This window comes from Paramisgurnus dabryanus, chromosome 11 (assembly GCF_030506205.2).
Source record: "Paramisgurnus dabryanus chromosome 11, PD_genome_1.1, whole genome shotgun sequence".
Taxonomy (NCBI): Eukaryota; Metazoa; Chordata; class Actinopteri; order Cypriniformes; family Cobitidae; genus Paramisgurnus; species Paramisgurnus dabryanus.
Window position 1 is genome coordinate 3,238,691 of NC_133347.1, and position 19,680 is coordinate 3,258,370.

Genomic DNA, 19,680 nt, shown 5'->3' on the forward strand with positions numbered 1-19,680 from the left:
GATGTATTGCTACAACTCCTTGAAATGCATATCATAAACAGGATACTAACTACTGATCTGCCTTCAGACTGAGCGCAGCTCTCTGCATGTGCGTGAGAATGAGGCACCAAGATGCAGCTAATTATATTTTAAACAAAAGGGATAGTTTGCCTCAGCTCGCATGAAATGCATAAAACTGAACAAATACGTAAGGATTACTACTTTAGTTTATGTTTAGACTTTGGACAGATGCGAGAGCGCGTGCACGTGAGACAGAGAGAAGCGCAGATCCTCTTTACAAGTTCTCTCGCGTAAAAGTGAAGCCCAAAAACCCCCATGCGAAGAAAAGCACGCAATGTGTATCTTAATGTGTAACTATAATAATAATAATAAATATTAATGGCATAGCATTTTTTGTCTTTCAAAAAAAAGTAAAAATCGAGAATTGAATCGAATCGTGACACCCCTACAATTAATCATAAAACGGCCCTGATATGTCACTAGACATTAAGAAATCATTTTCATTTCAAATACTTATATCACTGACAACAGTGGTCTGGCCAGGATATTCTCATTTAAAAAGTGGAGTTGAAGCTCTCAACTGATGTTTATGTTGTCATTTTGTGTATTGGCCACCAGTTGTATGATTGCAGTACCAGTTTTAGCCACAAGTTTTGTGATTGCAGTACCAGTTTTGGCCACAATCCTACATTTTGTTCCTTTATGTCATTGTTGTTTTGATCACAAAGACTTATGTCTTAAATTTTTTAGCATTTCTGGCATGAAACATTTTATTTTTATAATTTTATGTATAAAATATATACTTTATTGCATTATTTTCATTTATTACAATAATAAAAGCTGCTTTAAAAGAATTATTTAATATTTTCACCTCCAGACAAAACAATTTCTGCCAGATCTCTCCAAAAATCTTAACCCTAAAGACATAGCATTTCTGATAAATAAACACATGCCTATTATTATTATTACTACTACTACTACTACTACTACTACTACAAATATACCCATGCTACTTATGGTTTTGTGGTCCAGGGTCACATATGAGGGCTGATGTTGGCATTTTTGCATCTGATGATGTTCATGATGTTTTCACTCATTTTCCCCTTCATTAGTGATTTAAACAACTTGGGAAAGATTTTGTAATTGTTGCATCACAAAAGTCGGTGTTGACGCAAGATCCAGGTGCTGTCGGTCAAGTCAAAGTGTGTGTTTTCACACTCTTCCCCTGCTCTTGAATACAGTAAGTGGATTGTTATCCATCAAAAGTGGGCACTCCAGTGAGATTACCTGAGCATCGTCTCTGAGACCCTCTGATCTGCACTTTCAGAGGCCACGGAGGACCGACCCAGCGCCGTTTCTTCTCTACTGTTTCAAGCATTAATGGATTTGTCTGTTCGTGCTGTCACATTAGTAACATCTGGCTCTATTGCTGGCCAGCGAAGCATTATACGTAGCAGCTATGGCGGGCTGTCAGAATCGACGGGCACGGCGTGGCCCGCTGGAAATAGTCATAAAGACGGACAGCGGCAGGTGTTCTCAAACACCTCAGTGTAATATCAGTGTCCATTGTCATGGCACAATACTTCACATGACTAAGATCCTACCCACGCTTTTTCATAGGAAACTCACCAGCATCTTAATTAAAATGAATAATGCCAGATGGGTAGCAGATTGTGGTATGGAAATGAGCCAAGTTAGCAGTAAACACAATTCTGTTAACAAGACTGAACATTCTCTAACTTAACATCTATTCATATACAAACCCAAAGTAGGGTGTGATGGCCGGCCTCACCCTCGGTTTAAGTGTCTGAGGTCATGTGGTTTGGACTGTAATGCTTTGAGACGGGATGTGTCCCAAGAATAGAATCTGAAATGTTTTTTGCTTATTTCTCATTTTCCAAAATGTTTTTGACGTCAAATTCACAAGCAGTCGTAGGCAGGAACCGCGCATGCTCATTGGGTTAAAGCAAACAAAGCTGTTATGCCCTTTTAACCGCACTTAAGTGTACCAGACAGGTCAGGTGTCTGAAGCTGTTAGTGGTAATCCAGGTCACATTGCTCTTTTCATATTTCCATTACCCTCGCAGACTAATGAAAAACCTCCACATTAGATATTTATTCATTGCATTAGCTGTGGCTCTTCTCGTGGTATGCGTGCCATTTCAAATCACGCTTCCTGTGGCGCTGTGTTCCTATTGGACCGGAAGCCATTTCATCCCACCAATCAAAATGCCCACCTTCATTCTCTGCCTTTGTAAGACCTGACAACACATCTTAACTGGAAGACCATTTTGAGATTGTTTAATATATTATTGCCTGCGGTGCACGAAATTGCTTTCACACGGCTCTGGCAAAACCACATTGCCTGAGGATTTTTTATGCAGTTTTAATAAAACGTCTGTCTCTTGATAAATACCAAAATGTTGTTGTTATATACACTTCATTTCATAAAAGTCATTTACACCTTAAAGAAGTGTGATTTGACATATTCCTGTGCTCCCTTAGGACTAAATGTCTTTACAGTAAAAAGATTTTAGGGGGCTGTTTTGTTATTTTAGGATTAGGATGGATAATTCCTACTGTACTGTACCTTTTACGACACATCATTTATTCATATAGTGTTGGGATGGGTTGTATATACTGTAGTAGGCTAAATCATGCTGAATGGATAATAAAACATTAGTCTCTTATCACTTTCCATTTATCTTATAATCATTTCAGGCTTTGGGTTCTTTGCAAAATGGCAAGGACATCAAATAGACATTAACCAATCATTTTTTTGAATGCATTTACTGTGCATTCAGATGTGCTAAATATATATAAAATTATGTACAATAAATTCATTTTGATGAATTTAAGATAGATATTTCACTAAATCTGGCAACGCAAGATTATTATTATGTTAATAATGTATGATTATTATGTTACCTATTAAAATTCGAATTATTGCACATGAAATAATCATAATTTAAAAAGAGACATTTTCTAATGTTTTGAAGCCTACTTGGACAACTGATTAAATAAAGGCCTACACTGCCCCCTATTGGATAAAATCATTTCAGCTTTTTAAAAATGGCACAAACATTTTGCATGCATATGTTGGTTTTCATTGAAATATTGGCTGATTTGGATATGAAATATTTCTCTTTCGTCATATTTGGATTATCATTGACTTAAGGTGGGCTATATTGATTGAAAAATAACATTTTAACAACATCTAGCATTAAACCCTGTTAAGCCGATTGATTAATAATGATAACAATTGGTGCTGTAGATGAAAGCTAATGTGTTGGTACTTTGGGCCTGAGATACACTGTAAAAAATCATTGTTGCACTAAAATAAAGTTTAATCAATTAATTTTCAATAAATTTCAACTTTTTTGACTAGTAAGGAGTTGCTATAAATTCAAATCTCTGATCTCTGAAAGCCAATGTTGATATTTGAAATCACCTAAACTACCCCAACAGAATCTGGACCTTCTTTTGATAGACCCGCCCCCACACAACCTTACTGCTGATTGGCTACATGTGTGTTTTGGTTCTCGGCCCGACTCCCTTTTTTGAAAAATGATGCACCCCACCTTTAAGGTGAATAAACTTACAATTTTAAGTGCAACATGTAATTTTTACAATGTAGAAAATATAATTTCTGCAAATATATTTATAGGCACTTGTTAAAGTAAGCATCACTAAGGCTGGATTTACACAGCAAATCTTGATGCCCAATCCCGATTTGTTTGCCTTTATCTTTTTTTTTTTTTTTGACGACCCGCTTACATCATCTTTTAAACGTGACTCGTATCCAATATCAACATTTACACTTAACACTTAGCAAAACAATTCAAGGTGGACATACTGAACCTGAACAGCTTAAACCACAGAAGAAGTAAACCTTGCAATATGTAATGGACACAAAGACTAAATGATTATACAATGTTTGCATACAAGATTTATTTAAGAGAATGCAACACACTATAAACACACTATAAACCATCCACTTATTGTCTGTAGATTTTACTCATCCAGACATACAAACATCCTATACATGATGATTAGTCATGTAAAAACCCACCCAGATTGAATTATTTGTCTGGAAAAGATTTCCTTATGTTGACTGCTGGTTACAGTATGTATGTAGGGCTCTTTCCAGAAATGAAAGGGGCGGCGTGTCTGTCATATTGGCCTGTTATTAAAGCCAGGCCTGAATGTCCTCTGTTGTTCTAAATTCATGGAGTAGCCTATTTTTGTATGTTTGCTTAAAGTCATTGTGATCTCAGAAAAGACCCTGTTCATTTTCCCAACACTTTATTCCAAATATATCAAATGTTTATTTTGGTTGTCTTTCATCTAAATGTAATAACTTGCTGTGCCTCACATAGGCAGGTTCAGCTATTGGATAATAGTATTGTTTTTACAAACTCCTGTTCAAGTCTGACTCCTTTCTGATGTCCATATTTAATACAGAGTTTTCTTTGTCATATTGTTTTGTCATTGTTATTTTTGTACATATGTATCGTTTTGAGCAGCAAAGTTAGTGTTATTATCCATAGTCCACAGAGAATCATCTATAAGAAAGACTTTTATTGTGCGTTGTATACGATACTCGTACATATGACAATAAATGACTATTCCACAGAGAAATCCAGAGATACAAGAAACAGCGACTACTTATTTACTTTATTTATACATTTTCTCATGCTGTATGATATTTTTCCCTGTAGAGGCACTGATAAACCCACGGTGACAGCACTTGACACTACATGGCTAAATATTCTGTTCTGTCAAATAGCAGCATGCAGTTATGTGTCAAATACAAGCACATGGGGAGCTGTGATGGAGCGAGATTTCTATAGCGACAGCTCAGTCGAGAGAAATAGCAGCAGCTTACAGACAACATTTCATTTAAAGCTCAGGTATGTTTTAAATATACTAAATCCTGTCATTGTGACATTTTCTTTGAGTAATTTACATCTCATTATGTTCCACATACATGCCGTGCTTAAAGGGAACGTTCCCCCAATAATGAACGTTTTGTTTCACCATCATGTTAGTCTTAACTTGTATGAGTTTATTTTGTTGAACACAAAAGAGGATATTTTGATAAATGATGGTAAGCATGCATATATGGAAGTCAATGGGTGCTGTCAATTGGGTACCATAATTTATCCAAATATCTTCTTTTATATACAGGTTAAGACCAACATAAGGGGTAAGTAAATAATGACAGAATTTAAATTTTTGGGTGAACTATCCCTTTAATGATACTTTTTAATTGTGATTACCAAAATTGTTTATTTTTTTGTTTTTGTATTGGTTAATTTACTTCCTTTATTTTTAGGAGTAGGGATAAAGCTTTACTTTAGGACCAAGTTGTATGGGTTTGAATCATGAGAATGAGGAAATGATGAGAGATTTCCCAACTTGATGGTCAGATGGCCCCTGTAGAAAATAAAAACGAAAAAACCAAACGTTTGTTAAAATATACTAGAAATAATATTTCTCAGGCAAAGAAAAACATGCATTGCAAAAAAAAGCAATGAATCATATAAAATCCATTTGATTCAATCTTGGAGCTTTTAGGCTTGTAGGTTTTAACAATGCCATGCATATTTTATACAAGCACATAAACGTGAGCTTTTCTCACTTTTACCTGTGGATTTATCTCCTTCGTCATCCTCAGGGTGGGTTTTTTTGGTTAAATGGCGCACAATGATTGTGGCATTAAAGGCTCTCTGAAACACAGGAATGATGCAATATTTGCTTTTTTGAATCAGTGAACTTGCTCTTCATATGAGCAAAATACTTAATGTAATGTTTTGAAGCATTTATTGTCCCAGCACTAAAAGCATGATTGTAATATTCATTACGGTTTTGCCCTTTTGAAGATACAATCCATAATTACAGGCAGAGCCAATGCAATCTCATGGCAATTTGTTTGCTTTTTATGAGGTGGCTAATTCGTATTAATTTGTGCGACCACGATTTGCTTTCGCTCCTGTGACATTGGGGTTAGGTGTGGGGTCTTCCCTTACGAAAAATAACCATGGTTTTACTACAGTTAAAGCCAAAAAAACATGATTACTGTAGTAAAACCATGGATACCACAAAATGACCACGGTTTTCAAAAACCATAGTTAAACCATGGTTACTGTCGTAATTAATACCCCCCAAAAAACATGGTTAATTTTCGTAAAGGTTGTTATTGTTTTTATGAAAATCTGAAATTATGAAATTTACTTTGTACAAATTCATACAAATTACCCAACTTGTAAAATATGTACAAATTCTTGTGAGATCAGGCTAGTTAAGCAACAACCGGCAATATAGTAAAACAAAGCATCTATTTACATAACTATTTCTATCCATATGCAAAGTGTTGTATCAGCCTCAGAGATCATTGATGTTTTTAATTGTATTTGTTTTTTTTTTTTTTGCTGACAAACTGTATTATGCAGTGTGATTTTTGAGTACTAGATAAAAGTCTGGTCTGCATTATTAAAAACTTTATAGGCAGTGTGCAAAATTATTGCCATGACACAAGCTTAAAATAGGAAAACTGAACATTTTGTGAATGCATTAAAAATAGCAGATGTCTTTACAATAAAATCTTTACAAAATGCATTGTACACAAATACATTTATTCTAATTAAAAGGAAACTTTCCTTATACCAGGAACTGTATAGCCATGCATGCTTATTTACTTATTTTATACAAATTTTTGGTAGAATATCCAACATGAATTTGTGCTTAAGCATTTTTGTTGTAGATATACAGTATCATATCAACAACACAAGAAATTTGAAATGTTTTGCTACCCCTGATGAAAGCTGATAGTTGTCATCAGACTTACCCTCCATTGACTCTTAGCAAAGTTCTTCTGGATCTGTGCTGACACCGAACCGTGAATGTTCTTGTCTAAAGCCGCACCTCCTGATATCCTGCCATAACAAAACATCAAACATGAAATGTTTAATGCTGCTATACCTTTTTTTAACGATCTTAAAGACTTTTTCCATGTTTAAGTGCTATAATTGGGCCCCCAGTGCTTCTATCAATGTGAAAAAGATCAACCCAGTAACTTTGTATTGGTAAGCCATTTTCTGCAAGCATGTGAAAAAATAGGTCATTGAGATTTGGCTCCCTTTGTGATGTCAGAAGGGGATCTTATTGTAATAATACTGCCCCTTAATCTGCACTATCCAAACATGGCACTGCATTTAGTGCAGAGAGAGAAAAATAATTGACAGCACAATTAAGTTTCAATTGCAACAAACCACCATCATTGTGATCAGTGTTTTTTTGACCTAAAGTTGGGTTGAAAATAACATGGCATATTTTCGATTGTGAGACAGAAATGTAATCTTTCTCATACAGCTCCTCAAAGACCTTGAATTATCTTATATATCCTGTTCACATTCATTCCATAGCTGTATGTCGGATGTATCATTTGTGTATATTATGTCTTAGGAGACAAATAAAATAACTGAGAGCTCTGTGAAGTCTCTTGAGCTATAAAAAAGAAACCCCTGAATGATCAAATGTTTTCAAGACTTCCATAGAAAAATCAATGCCTCGGTTATTTGCATTTCTCCGCAATTGTTTTCTAATTAATTTCTGAGATGAAACATATAATTGTTATGATTATTTTAAACCAACAATCCTTATCAAACTGTTTTGCAGGTAAACAGACATCTGTTTATTCTGCATTTCATAATAATCCTGTTCCTGTCTGCGCATGTCCTCCTACGCAGCTGCACAGATGTGGTCCTGCTCTTCATCTGTTTATTAACGTCATCCTCTCTTTTCATCGTAGATTAACCCTTCGGTTTTGCGGCCGCCTCCCCGCTGCTATTTATGGACTCACCAAGGATGCTGCAAGGCCTGGTCACTATCGAACCTCTTCACTGGATCTTTCTGCAGTAAGTGAAGTATGAAGTCTTTTGCTGAAGCATTAGCGGGCAAAGGAAAGCAGAGAACACAATGAGATCAATACCACTTAATGCTCGGTATGTGGCGTGTTTAGGACTGCATTATAAAGCACTGCGTTTTAATTCAATGGATGAAGTTTTCAAAACAACTCCTGAAAGCATCTGTGCACCTTGTTGCTCCATCTCAGCATCTTAAGCAACATCCATGTTGAGATTATTTATAAGTATAAAGTAAATGCTTCAGAAGCGTATATGGATGTCAATATTTGTATATTTTCCTCCCAGTCCAGGGATCAGGTGCATGGGGAGGATTAAAAGGAAAGAAAATGCATTCATTCTTAAAGTATATAAAAGCAAAAAAAGTGAGATGTATGCAAGCCCCAGTCATGTGTTATTTATGTTCATCTTAAACATGCATGTTAAATACTTCCAAAATATATTTACAATATTCTTGTTGTTTGAAACAATGAGTTGATGAATAAGATTCATACCTGAATCTGAAATGTCATCCCAATATGGTGAATCAAAGTCGTATTCAGCCTTTATGATAAGCTTGTAGAGTTGTGTGTCATTATCATCATAGAATGGAGGATAGCCACACAACCTGTAAGACACAACACATCGCTGATAGACAGTGGATATAAACAACAAGTTTATTCTGAATTATACTCACAGTATGAATGTTATCACCCCAATGGCCCACAGGTCCACCTCTTTACTGTATGTCTTCTGCTGGAGAAGTTCAGGAGCTGTAAACACACAGTGAACATCAAAATCAGTGCTAAAACAAATGCTTTGAGGGATCTTCTGTTTTTTTTGGACTGTTTAGGGTGGGTTAAAAAACTGGCCCAATGCTGGGTTGTTGGATGGATGGATGGATGAATATATGGATGGATGGATGAATGGATGGATGAATGGATGGATGAATATATGTATGGATGGATCAATATATGGATGGATGGATGGATGGATAGATGAATGGATGAATGGAAGAATGAATGAATGAATGGATGGATGAATATATGGATGGATGGATGGATGGATAGATGAATGAATGAATGGATGAATGGAAGAATGAATGAATGAATGGATGGATGAATATATGGATGGATGGATGGATGGATAGATGAATGAATGAATGGATGAATGGAAGAATGAATGAATGAATGGATGGATGAATATATGGATGGATGGATGGATGGATGGATGAATATATGGATGGATGGATGGATGGATGATGAATGGATGAATGAATGAATGAATGAATGAATGAATATATGGATGGATGGATGAATGGAAGAATGAATGGTTGAATGGATGGATGGATGGATGGATGAATATATGGATGAATGGATGAATGAATGAATGAATGAATGAATGAATGAATGAATGAATGAATGAATGGATGGATGGATGGATGAATGAATAGATGAATGGATGAATGAATGGATGGATGATGGATGGATGGATGGATGGATGGTGGATGAATGAATGAATGGATGGATGGATGGATGGATGATGAATGGATAAATAGATGAATGGATGGATGAATGAATAGATGAATGGATGAATGAATGGATGGATGAATATATGGATGGATGGATGGATGGATGATGAATGGATGAATGGATGAATGAATGAATGAATGAATGAATGAATGAATGGATGCATGGATGAATATATGGATGGATGGATGGATGGATGGATGGATGGATGGATGGATGATGAATGAATGAATGAATGAATGAATGAATATATGGATGGATGGATGGATGAATGGAAGAATGAATGAATCAATGAATGAATGAATATATGGATAGATGGATGGATGGATGGATGAATGGTTGAATGGATGGATGGATGGATGGATGGATGAATATATGGATGAATGGATGAATGAATGAATGAATGAATGAATGAATGAATGAATGAATGGATGGATGGATGAATGAATAGATGAATTGATGAATGAATGGATGGATGATGGATGGATGGATGGATGGATGGATGGATGGATGGATGAATGAATATATGGATGGATGGATGGATGGATGGATGGATATATGGATGGATGGATGGATGGATGGATAGATGAATGAATGAATGGATGAATGGAAGAATGAATGAATGAATGGATGGATGAATATATGGATGGATGGATGGATGGATAGATGAATGAATGAATGGATGAATGGAAGAATGAATGAATGAATGGATGGATGAATATATGGATGGATGGATGGATGGATGGATGAATATATGGATGGATGGATGGATGGATGATGAATGGATGAATGGATGAATGAATGAATGAATGAATATATGGATGGATGGATGAATGGAAGAATGAATGTTGAATGGATGGATGGATGGATGGATGAATATATGGATGAATGGATGAATGAATGAATGAATAGATGAATGGATGAATGAATGGATGGATGATGGATGGATGGATGGATGGATGGATGGTGGATGAATGAATGAATGAATGGATGGATGGATGATGAATGGATAAATAGATGAATGGATGGATGAATGAATAGATGAATGGATGAATGAATGGATGGATGAATATATGGATGGATGGATGGATGGATGGATGATGAATGGATGAATGGATGAATGAATGAATGAATGAATGAATGAATGAATGAATGGATGCATGGATGAATATATGGATGGATGGATGGATGGATGGATGGATGGATGGATGGATGGATGGACGGATGGATGGATGGATGGATGATGAATGAATGAATGAATGAATGAATGAATATATGGATGGATGGATGGATGAATGGAAGAATGAATGAATCAATGAATGAATGAATATATGGATGGATGGATGGATGGATGGATGAATGGTTGAATGGATGGATGGATGGATGGATGGATGGATGGATGGATGAATATATGGATGAATGGATGAATGAATGAATGAATGAATGAATGGATGGATGGATGAATGAATAGATGAATTGATGAATGAATGGATGGATGATGGATGGATGGATGGATGGATGGATGGATGGATGGATGGATGATGGATGAATGAATGAATGAATGAATGGATGGATGGATGGATGGATGGATGGATGATGAATGGATAAATGGATGAATGGATAAATGGATGGATGAATATATGGATGGATGGATTATGGATGAATGAATGGATGGATGGATGGATGGATGGATGCAGCCCAATGTTGGGTAAATATTGTACAGAACACATTGGGTTTATAAATAAATGTAGTACTCGGTTGTTTCAACTCATGGATGGGTTAAAAGGATAGTTTACCCAAAAATGACAATTCTGAAATAATTAACTCACTTTCAAACCTGTATAAATTAAATAAATATAAGGAAGATATTTTGAGGAATGTTTGTAATCAAACCATTTGTAAGCCCCATTTACTTCTATATATTCTTTTTTTCCTACTATGGAAGTGAATGGTCCTCACAAACGATTTGATTACAAACATTCCTCAAAAAATCTTCCTTCGTGTTCATCAGAACAAATTAGAGAGTTAAGGTTAGAGAGTAAGTTAATTTTTCATTTTTGGGTGAACTATCTCTTTAACAACAACTCAGCATGTTTATTTATAATATATGAATGTATTAATATCATGCTTTTGATTTCCTGCCTACCCTCTTGTGACTTTTTGAAAATTGAGTTGAGATCTGAAATGATTGATATTGTTAGTAGTGATCATAAGATTTTCCACCTCTTACCGACATATGCAGGTGTCCCACAGGCAGTAGACAGAGCTCCTTGATCTTCCATTTTCGACAAACCAAAGTCACTGATGACAATTTTGGAGTCTTCTAATGGAGTCTCATACAACAAGTTTTCTGGCTGATGGAGAGAAAATTCACTATGATTTTGATGGCCACTTACCACCCACATGCAGTTTTTAGTCAATGTTTTACGCAGAACATAAGCCCAAAAGTGTTTGGCTCGAGTGCTCTATAAACTCAAAGGTTAAACACAGATTAAAGTTATAATATTTTTGTGGTACCTTTAGATCCCGATGCACGATGCCCAGCTGGTGTAGATACTTTACTGCGTTTAGCACCTGAAATATGACCCGACTGGTGTCTTTCTCTGTGTAACTGCCTCTCTCAAGAATCCTGTCCAACAGCTCTCCACCTGTCAAACTACAAGAGAAATACAATCTTATACACATATTTTTGTCTTGGTTTAAGTGCAAATATCTAAAGATTTTAAAATCAAGATGCATTTTCTTGATAAGCAAAATTACCTTAAAAAATAAATCTAGATTTTAGACAAACATAATCGAATTTAGTTGAATCTGTGCTTAAAACAAGCAAACAAATCTGCCAATAGGGTAAGAAAAAAATCTTTTTAAATAAGTTTATTTTTTTCTTAAACCCCTAGGTCAATAGTAATTTTCTCACCCCATTGGCAGATTTTTATGCTTGTTTTAAGCACAAATTCACTTAAATTGTATATTTTTTGTCTAAAAACTCGATTTATTTTCTAAGGTCATTTTATTCATCAAGAAAATGCATCTTGATTTAAGATAAATTTTTTGATTTTAATTTTAATTTTTAGACATTTGTACTGAAAACAAAACAAAAATGTTAAGTAGAAAGTAAGAAATCTATCTATCGCCACAAACAACATTTAGAGTGTAGACTGAAATTTTTAACATTTTAAATTTTTTTCATAATTTCTGGTCTTGAATTTCAACAAAAGCAAAATTCAAGACTGACTTAAAGTCACTCAACAGTAAATGTTAAAGACTGAGAGCATGAAAAGATCCATGAAAGATGTAACTAAAAATCAGGGTTTTTCAAAAAAAATGATTTCCAATTTGAAAATATTTTTTGCTATTTTGAAAAAATAGCTGTAATTCTGCAGCTGATTGCCAATAACTTACTGTAGAAGATAAGTTGAAAATGTTTTATGTTTATTGAACTTGGACAACTGCTGCTAGTTGACAGTAATACCCAGTATTCATTTTTTACAGTGAAAAAGTAAATCTTGAAAAACTGAAAGGGACCATTGAAATACATTATACAATATATATTTGATGTTTTGCATTATAGCTTATTGCCATATATATATGGCAATAAGTTTTAATGCAAAACATCATCTCATATTAGGCTGTCTGTCTTTGTTGTAATGAAACATCACCACTAGAGGGAAGTCTTGATTAACTTTTATTTCCCAATAACCAAACACTACTAGAGAAAATCTATTTTCTCTAAAAAAATATATTAGCAAACACATTTACAGTTTTTCTTCAATCGCTTTGGCTCAGTTGTCAAATTAGATTTTTTTTTCAAAACAATAACTTCAGATCTCTAAACAAATTATTTCTTGTTGACATCAGATTTGAATTACTTATAGATTTTCAGTTTACAAGTAAATGTACTTTATAAATAGAAATGTTTATATTATTTTATATGTACAGTATTGACTCTTGTCGACAAATATCAGATTTATATAAATCCTTAATTTTCACGGTTGACTTGGTGAAAACACAACTAAACATTCTGACCAGTGTGGCTCACACAATGACAAAAATACTTTACATTTTTTGGCTTTTGCCAAATTACTGACACAAAAACTAGATTTTATAGCATGAATGAAATGTTTTGGGTGAGTTACTTCATTTTGCAGACATACAATAAAGTAAACAGTTGTGACATTTGCACTCAGTTTTTGAGACTGTTTAGACTGTTTAAAATGTGCCAAAGCGATTGAGAAAAAATGTAACACAAGGCTAAAAAGAAAAAGATATCAATCTTAATATTATCTATCATTTAATATTTTATAATGATATGTTTGTAATTTAGTATATACAGTTTTTTGAGCTGGTAAGTTGTCAAACTAGCACTGTGATAAATATAATGTCTTTTCTAAAGGCTTTAAAGCTGAGAATACCATTTTTTATTGATATTGCTGGTTTATAGCTAATATCAATGTTCTCTATTAAGCATAGACTGTATATAAAGAGTATTATACACTATATATATATATATATACTAAAATATTCTCAATGATGCTTCACTTACAGTGTCATTATCAGATAGAGTTTTGTAGGGGTTTCAAAGGTTTCCTCCAAAGAAACTATATTTTCATGGTTGATTCTGTGAAAAAAAGAAATGCAAATTTGGGAGCCCTTATGCTGATCAATAATCAATCATTAAAACTAAATCAGTTTATAAAAGGACTGACTGACCTGCGTAATACAGCAATCTCATTCTCCAGCATGGACTCTTTCCCCTTCAGCGCTCTCTTGCGGATGCACTTGACAGCTACGAGCTTGTTTGTGCATCTGTGCTGAGCTACTCGAACCTCAGAAAATGAGCCCCTAAGATATAATGTATTTATATTGGTTATCATTCACAGATTTAGCTCAAATATTTGCATTAAATCATCTCTAGGGCTTTCTTTCTGCATTTTTCTTTCCAGTTCACAAGCCCTTAAATTTGTTGGGTAACATAAATCTTGTTAAAATCTGTGCATTCATGTTGTGTTCAGGATATTAGAGATATTGAATGTAATACTGACTCTCCCAGTTTCTCTTTGAGCTCATAAACAGCATTGATGTCATCTGATTTTCTCCGAGGGTCTTTCAATAGAGGCATTCTGACGCAGGTTAAGTGAGAGCTGCACACACACACACACACACGTATGAGCTGAAAACACACAACTAAAATCATCAACACATTCATTTTTAAGCCTGAAAAACACATTTGCCTTTTTACTCCAAGCACTTATGAATATGTTTTAAAATGCAAATATCCTAAATGTGTTTCCTTTATCCAGATCTGAATGGTTCACAAGAAGGTATGACAAATTTTCTTTTCTCTTTCCAAATCTATAAATGCTGCTTGATGTTGGATTGCAGTGAAAATGAAAAGACTTCTTTGCTCTGGCATGACATTTTTTGTCAATATGTAGCCCACTTTCTTTCAACATCTTTCAGCAGTGCAATTCGGTTACCTATATTCTGTTATCATTCAAATCTGTCCACTAAAGCCATCAAAAAAGAAACTCACCTGATTATAACAACTACCTGCCTGTGAAGAGCTGAAATCTTCTGCTGCTGATGTTCACATCAGCAAACTCCCAATAGTCTCTCTGCTCACATCACATTCATTTTACACGGATGGCCTTGGACGCCCACATGCTTCAGAGAGGAGTAATGACTTCTGAAAGAGTAGAGGAACAAGGACAAGCAAACATGCACATAAAAGAGAGAAAGAGCGGGGCGATGAGAGAAATAAATAAAACGATAAGAATATAGAGAGAAAGCGGTGGTCAAGCTACTAACACTGACTTATACTCAAAGCTTTAATCTTGATAAGAACAGATATACAGCTATCATCTCTATTCTCACACAAACAAGCACATTACATCTGTATCTTCATCATTTTAGTGAAGCGCTACTGTTTTAAAATACCTTCAGATGCCAGAAGTTACAGTCTCTGTTTACATTATTGTCATCTGTTTTCAGTAGTGTGGCAGTCATCCAGAAATTTCTCAGCTTTCCTTATACGGGCAAATGAGTATTACACCCTACTGCTACATAAACACTGCACACATACTGTACTCATAAAGACCAGACTTTCTCATGCACACTATGTGCCGTTAACCTGCAGGCCTTTACATCTGCTATATATCAAGTGCATTGTTATAAATTGTGAATTTTTCTGGATGAAAAGTGTGTTTTTGTTATACTGAGTTACAGTCGTGCACAACATGAAGCAAATTCTCATTGTTTTGGAAAATGATACTCATATATGCTGTGATATGAAGCAAAAATGTAACCGAGTTATGCCGCAGCATTAGAAAGAATTTATTAGATGAGCATAAAGTTACAGTTTGATGTGATGAATGATTTTCATAGTTTAAGATATGAATCACTTTAACAGCCACAGGCATCCGATGTTATGGGATTAACATGCAGTAAAAATATATACAGATGTTTTTCTTTGACTTTAATGTTTCAGATGTTGTAATGAATAATCACCACTAGAGGGAAGTCTTGCACAGAATTTTTTTTTTAGAAGGTCTATATAATATTATTCATTTAGTATTTTTACAATAATATTTTTTTAACCTCCTAAACCTCTTTGGTTTGTATTTTTTTCAGATTTCTACCAGCTATTTTGGGGTTAGGAAGAACCAATAAATATAATAACCAAATATTTTTCTTTAAACATTTGCCCACGTTTGTGTACAACAGGTTCCAGTTACACAAAATTAACTATTATGGTGCAAACAACAACAAAAATTTAATGTCCACATTTGTGAACATCCAGGTCTTAGAAGGTTAAATATTTAATTTATTATGTGCAATTTATTCATTTTTTAGAAATGGTGAGTAGCAAGTATTATTATTTTATCAGGCCAGGTGTGCATATATGTTTTTTAAGCTTTTATGCTTTAAATAGTATTGTTGTTTATTGATATTGGTGGTTATTTATGACTCATTTTGTTAAAGCATTTTTGTGACCATATTCCTCTCTCTGATCTTCAGACTTATAGGCTTTCTTACGTTTCTCAGTCGCATTTCTCAGATCAGAAGGTTTTTTTAAGTATTTTATTCAACCTTCACATCATCAAGTCAGTTCAGGGGCGGCGTTTGCGTATGGCAGGGTATGGCAGTTGCCATACCCAAGCATTCAGACAAAACACCAGAAATCAACAGGCTATAATGAAGCTCATTAAAAATAATGTTAAATATTTTCAGTAGAACATATCTGAACATTGGTATATCACTAATATGGATAATTTACGCGTATGCTCGACTTCATGCTATAATACAGAAACTGACATGTGGATGACATCAACGTGCCGCGAGAGCGGTTTAAAAGCAAACCCTTCCGATGATTTCTCGCCTCACCCTCGCGGTACTTTGATGTCATCAACTTGTCGTTCTTGCAGCGCAGCTTGAATTGTGCAGGAGGTTTCATGATGACCGCTGTTGTTATAATCTTTATTTTCGCAAGTAAACTCCTTTTTTTTTTGCAAGTAAACATTCAAACAGACTCACGGTTCTCCCCCACACTCGCGCAATGCATATTGCATACATTATTCAAGAAGTAAAATGATTTGTTATCTGTGGATAAATAAACATACACTGGGAAATTGTAGCGCAGTCGAAGTGAATTGTATTAATTATTTGCGCGCGTTTTTGAATATGGCGACTTGTGGAATAAAAACTGCACGACGACAAAAGGTAAGGCTTGTTTTTGTATTTAGCCCTGTTTTACTAAGAGTTTTATTTAGTGTTTTAGTCTTAGTTGGTTAGCTGGCTGGGTTAACTATGTGTGCTCTATATCACATTAAGTCTTTATTGTGTTTTTATAAGTGTTTATTGGCGGCTGTCATGACAAGATTTGTGAAGGGATCTTACAGTATGTTTTGATATTATCTTGTTTTAGTTTATCTGTTGCTGGAGTTGCACTTAGTTAAGAATGACAACATTTGAAAAGCATTTTAAACAACCATGATTTCTATTTTTGTTTTTCATTTGTATTGCTTCCGTATTGTCAGTGAGTGTACATCCGTGCAATCATATGATTTTGTACAGGTTGGTGGAGTATGTACACATGTAAGGGATAATGTAGAGGCAGCCGGTAGTTATTGGGAAATAAGCCCCGACAGTGTGATCAGGACCCGACGCGAAGCGGAGGGTCTTGTATCACACTGAAGGGGCTTATTTCCCAATAACTACCGGCTGCCTCTACATTATCCCGCTTATTACACGGCTACTTGTCACATAAGAAAAAAAACTGGATATGAATATGAATTTGAAACATTTTATTGGCATATTTGTTTTAAATTAACATTTTTATCCTTCCGCAAAACTTTGCACAGATGCATAAAATGATCGTAATACCTTATTAAGATCCTCTGCTTCATACTTGTCTGTCTCCATTTTTTTCTCTTTAACCAGTCTTTGAGAAGTTTTAATGCCCATTCTGTATTTTTTGTGTGTTGGCTTCGTAGCTGCCATGCTCTATTTTGTCAAGTTCAGTCTCAGTAAGCTCTCGTCGTGGTTGTCGAGTGTTTGTCACAAGATGGCGCCAAACAGACAGTAATCTTTATTGATCTTTATTGGCGCGGAGCGATTTTAATCGTGCAAGTAGTCCGGCCATGCGTTATTATTTTGGAGCGGTTATTATTTGAAAAGAACGAACCTGCAAATGTCTCAACTGACCAATCAGAATCAAGCATTCCAGAGAGCCGTGTAATAAATGGATATAATGTGGTTTCATAGATTCGTTATTTGAATGGCCTTCTTGTACGAAGAATTTTTGCCATACCCTAGGTTTTCGTGAAACGCCGCCACTGAGTCAGTTGTGCACAACATAAAGAAAATTCTCATTATTTTGGACAAATTGCAAATGCTTTGATACAATTATGCAGATGATTATGTACAATTTTCTGCTGTTACATTTTTAATTGCTTATGTCATTTTCATCAAAATTATACTGGTTTCTACATCGCAAAAGTCATGACATTGCTGCTTTTGTCATATGTTTTTCCATGTCATATGTTTTATGTTTTTTATAACTCTTGTTATAATGACCACATTGCTAAACATTTTGATTTCATGTTCATGAACAATGACACACAGACTTGCTACTTTGATGGGACTGACATGATCACTGACGTAAAAATGTACTTTTGAGACATGAATTGAGGATTTTAAACAAGCTACTTTTGCAGGACATCCATCCAGTTTGTTTGAATTGTTCCGAGAAATGCATTTTGCAAATTGTACAAATGATTTGAGAAATGCTCAAAAACATAAACTGTAAAAATCATTTTTGGTTTTTAAAGGGTTCTTTCCTTTTTAAAGAAAATTCATACAAATTCATACAAACTGCACAACATCATGGATGTCCTGCAACAGCCTGTTACTTGTAAAAAATCCTCAATTCACAAAAGTATTTTTTGTGAGTCCCATCACAATGGCAAGTCCTTGTGTCATTGTTTATAAACAACCCAGTAAAAGTGTTAATATACAAATTAAAGGGTTAACTGTACACTTCCATTTCCATTAAATGATTCACTTGACAGAAATTTATCAATCAAGTGCACAAAAGACAATCATGTTACAACAAACCTAAGGAAAGCTTGCTTACAGTAACAGATTATGACACAAGGGTAAACAATTTAGCATGACATGTCTTGTATGATGAACTAATTCCTAAATGTTTTGAGGTGTAAGACTATTCAACACAAACCAGTATGGTGTATTTTGATGAAAATGACATAAGCAAGTGAAAATAAAAACAGCAGACAATGATGCATTCAATGATTGTATAAAATAATTTGCAATTGTCCAAAACAATGAGAATTTGCTTTTATGTTGTGCACAACTGACTTGAGGATGTGGAGTGTTTTTAAAAAATTACTTTCTGTTTTGAGAAACGCTTCAAGTGACTGTAAATACTATGAAACCTTTTGCATGGGAAAAAGTTGCTAAAACATAAGTCATTGTCTTGTTTTCCCAGTGGTGATGTATATCTGAGTGAAATGAAAATAAAAAAGGTAGGGCTGGACTTGAATTCATTCATTGAGAACTCATTGGATTGTTTAAGGTTGGGTCATGTTGCTATTTGCTAATCGCTGTGATCTTTTCCCAGACCCCGCCCATCTGACATAGCCTACCTTATGATCGGAAGTAAAGAGAGATCATTTCGTGGAGATTTGCAGTTTTGATGAAAGATTATGATTTTTTAAATAATTAAGCTC

At 34.8% G+C, this 19,680-nt stretch overlaps 1 protein-coding gene across 2 annotated transcripts; it reads right to left on the reverse strand.

Annotated features, from left to right (window-relative positions):
- Positions 1–3,987: 3,987 nt before the first annotated feature.
- On the reverse strand, positions 3,988–15,306 carry pnck (pregnancy up-regulated nonubiquitous CaM kinase). 2 transcript variants are annotated; one of them, XM_065270342.2, is made up of 12 exons: positions 14,984–15,306; positions 14,476–14,574; positions 14,144–14,275; positions 13,977–14,051; positions 11,951–12,089; positions 11,664–11,787; positions 8,602–8,677; positions 8,420–8,532; positions 7,865–7,943; positions 6,851–6,938; positions 5,651–5,732; positions 3,988–5,439 (listed from the first exon to the last, which is right to left on the reverse strand). In XM_065270342.2, exons 2-12 carry the CDS (start codon positions 14,550–14,552, stop codon positions 5,429–5,431), a joined length of 996 nt encoding a protein of 331 aa, XP_065126414.1. In that variant the 5' UTR covers positions 14,553–14,574; positions 14,984–15,306; the 3' UTR covers positions 3,988–5,428. The 2 variants fall into 2 exon arrangements, with proteins under 2 accessions (XP_065126414.1, XP_065126415.1); XM_065270343.2 differs by having other exon boundaries at positions 14,967–15,306.
- Between the last annotated feature and the right edge of the window lie 4,374 nt (positions 15,307–19,680).